The sequence below is a fragment of the Carica papaya genome, chromosome 9 (assembly GCF_054855325.1).
Source record: "Carica papaya isolate Zhongbai chromosome 9, ASM5485532v1, whole genome shotgun sequence".
NCBI classification, from domain to species: domain Eukaryota; kingdom Viridiplantae; phylum Streptophyta; class Magnoliopsida; order Brassicales; family Caricaceae; genus Carica; species Carica papaya.
This window is the reverse complement of record NC_142317.1, coordinates 19356236-19358721: the sequence shown is the minus strand read 5'-3', so window position 1 is coordinate 19358721 and position 2486 is coordinate 19356236. Positions and strand designations below refer to the sequence as shown.

Here is a 2486-nt window from a genome sequence, read left to right as displayed (position 1 = left end):
TGGGCGCTAAACGAGCCTAGGCCAAGGCTTACGCGGATCTTGCAAAATAGGGTGTATGAGCTTTCTTTTTTGAAGTGAGCTTTGGGCAAGGCTTATGCATACATTCGAATTTAGCCCCAGACATAGCAACAACATAAGCCTTAGGCGATGTTTATATGAATTTTTCAAAACTTGTCTTTGTGTTGCATAGTAACATAAACCTTGGGCAAGGCTTAAGTGGTGTCGAAATCGAACCGCCAAATATAGTTGCATCATTAGCTTGGGGCAAGGTTTACGTGAATATTTATAAACTTGACCCCATATGTTACTGGGACTTAAGCTCTTGGGCAAAGTTCCTGCTTATTTCGTAAAAGATAGTGCAAGTGTTAACCTTTGGGCAAGACACATGCTAACCCTTCGGTAAGGCTTAAATTGTCAGTTTAAGCCGTGGGCAAGGCTTATGCAATGTTTTAGCGTGATAAACTAGTGGTTCCACATGCGATTTTTTCTTTAGTGATTTATAAATGAAGAAAACAAGTTTCAGTTAGATGATCTAGAATCAAACCATTAACAAAGATAGCTAAAAAAAAGAGAAATTTAAGAAAAATAACAAAAACTCAAATGGGTTGCTTCCCATTAAGCGCCCTTATTTACTGCCTTAGGTTGGATATTGCCTGTTGCCATCAATTTTTATCTCCAAGGATGCTCAGGGTGAGTTCCTCAATGTGTTGTGCAAAGAGTCCTTCATAGTAGGGCTTAAGCCGGTGCCCATTACTTTGAAAATTTTGTGCATCTCTAGACTCTTAATCTTAACTGCATCGTGAGGGAATATTTTAGTGACAATGAAGGGACCTAACCACCTGGAGCATAACTTTTTAGGGAAAAGCTTTAGACAAGAGTTGTAAACCAGAACCTTCTGACCCATAGAGAATTGTTTCCTACAGATCATCCAATTGTGAAAAGACATTGTTTTTTCCATATAGATTCTTGAATTTTCATAGGCATCGTTCCTTATTTCCTCTAATTCCTATAGCTACAGCTTCCCATGTTTTCCAGTTTCTTCCAAATTTATGTTGCAGGTTTTAATTACCCAATAGGCTTTATGTTCTAGCTCAATAGTAAGATGACAAGCCTTGCCCAAGACTAGACGTTAGGGTGACATCCCGATGGCAAGCCTTGAAGGCTGTTCTGTAAGCCCATAAAACATCATATAGCCACAGGATCCAATCCTTTCTATTAGAATTGACTATTTCCTCTAGTATGGACTTCACCTCCTTATTAGAGACCTGTCTGTGCCCACTAGTTTGTGGATGTTAGGCAGTGGAGGTGCGGTGAGTGACATAATACTTCTTGAAGAGGACTTCCACTATCCGATTGCAAAGATATGTTCCCTGCTCACTTATCAATGCATGAGGCACATCGAACCTGACGAAGATATGAGTTTTGATGAAGTTGACAACAGCCTTGGCATCATTAGTTCTGATGGCCTTAGCTTCCACCCACTTGGAGATGCAATCCACTACAAGCAAAATGTAGGAATTGCCAAAAGAGGATGGGAATGGTCCCACGAAGTCTATCCCCCATACATCGAAGATCTCATAAACTAGGATAGGTGTCAATGGCATATGATCCTTACGACCTAGATTTCCTATCCGCTAGCAATTCTCACATGTTTTGTAGCAGGTGTATAGATCATGAAATAAGGAAGGCCAAAACAACCCACATTCCAACACCTTTCAAGCTATCCATTTAGGGCCAAATGCCTTCTGGAAGCATGAGAGTGATAGAAGTTTAGAATGGAAGGGATTTTTACTTCAAGGACACATCCCTGTATTATTTGATCAGCACAGTATTTCCATAAATAAGGATCGTTCGACACATACTATCTAGCTTCTTTCTTGATCTTATCCCTTTGTGCTCTAGATAGTTCACCTGAGAGAGTATTAATAACTAAATAATTGACAAGATCAGTGTACTAGGGTGTTGATTATTGAATTGGGAAAAGATATTCATAAGAGAATTTATCCTTCAATAGTAAGGGCTCCTCATTTAGTGGTAGTTGACTAAGGTGATCAGCAACCAGATTTTTCATACCCTTTTGTCACATATTTCTATATCAAATTCTTATAATAGGAGTATGCATCAGATCATTTTAGTTTTGCTTCTTTCTTTTTTAGTTGATACTTAAAGGCTGCATGGTTCAAAAACACAATGATCTTAGTGCCCAACAAGTAAGAGCAAAATTTTTCTGGGGCAAACATGACTGCCAGTAGCTTCTTCTTAATGGTTGAGTAATTGACTTGAGCACTGTTGAGGGTCCTTGAGGTATAATAGATCATGTGTCGGTCTTTGACTATCCTTTCCCCAAGGACTGCACCTACGGCCTGATTACTAACATCACACATGATCTCAAATGGTAATTCCTAGTTCGTGGCTGTATGATAGGTGCTGACACTAGATTCTTCTTAAGCACGTCAAATGCTTCCTTATAGGATACATAAAATTCA

At 39.2% G+C, this 2486-nt stretch overlaps 1 protein-coding gene across 1 annotated transcript; it reads right to left on the bottom strand.

Moving 5' to 3' along the window:
• Window positions 1-1091: 1091 nt before the first annotated feature.
• Window positions 1092-1604, bottom strand: LOC148240148 (uncharacterized). The gene is made up of 2 exons (XM_088212085.1): window positions 1327-1604; window positions 1092-1167 (listed from the first exon to the last, which is right to left on the bottom strand). The coding sequence occupies exons 1-2, from the start codon at window positions 1602-1604 to the stop codon at window positions 1092-1094; spliced, it is 354 nt and encodes a 117-aa protein (XP_088068211.1).
• Window positions 1605-2486: the final 882 nt, after the last annotated feature.

Coding starts and splice junctions, on each gene's coding strand:
- LOC148240148 (XM_088212085.1), bottom strand. CDS start 1,604: ATGCCATTGACACCTATCCTAGTTTATGAGATCTTCGATGTATGGGGG. Junction 1,168..1,326: donor GTGGAAGTCCTCTTCAAGAA/GTATTATGTCAC, acceptor ATGGGCTTACAG/AACAGCCTTCAAGGCTTGCC.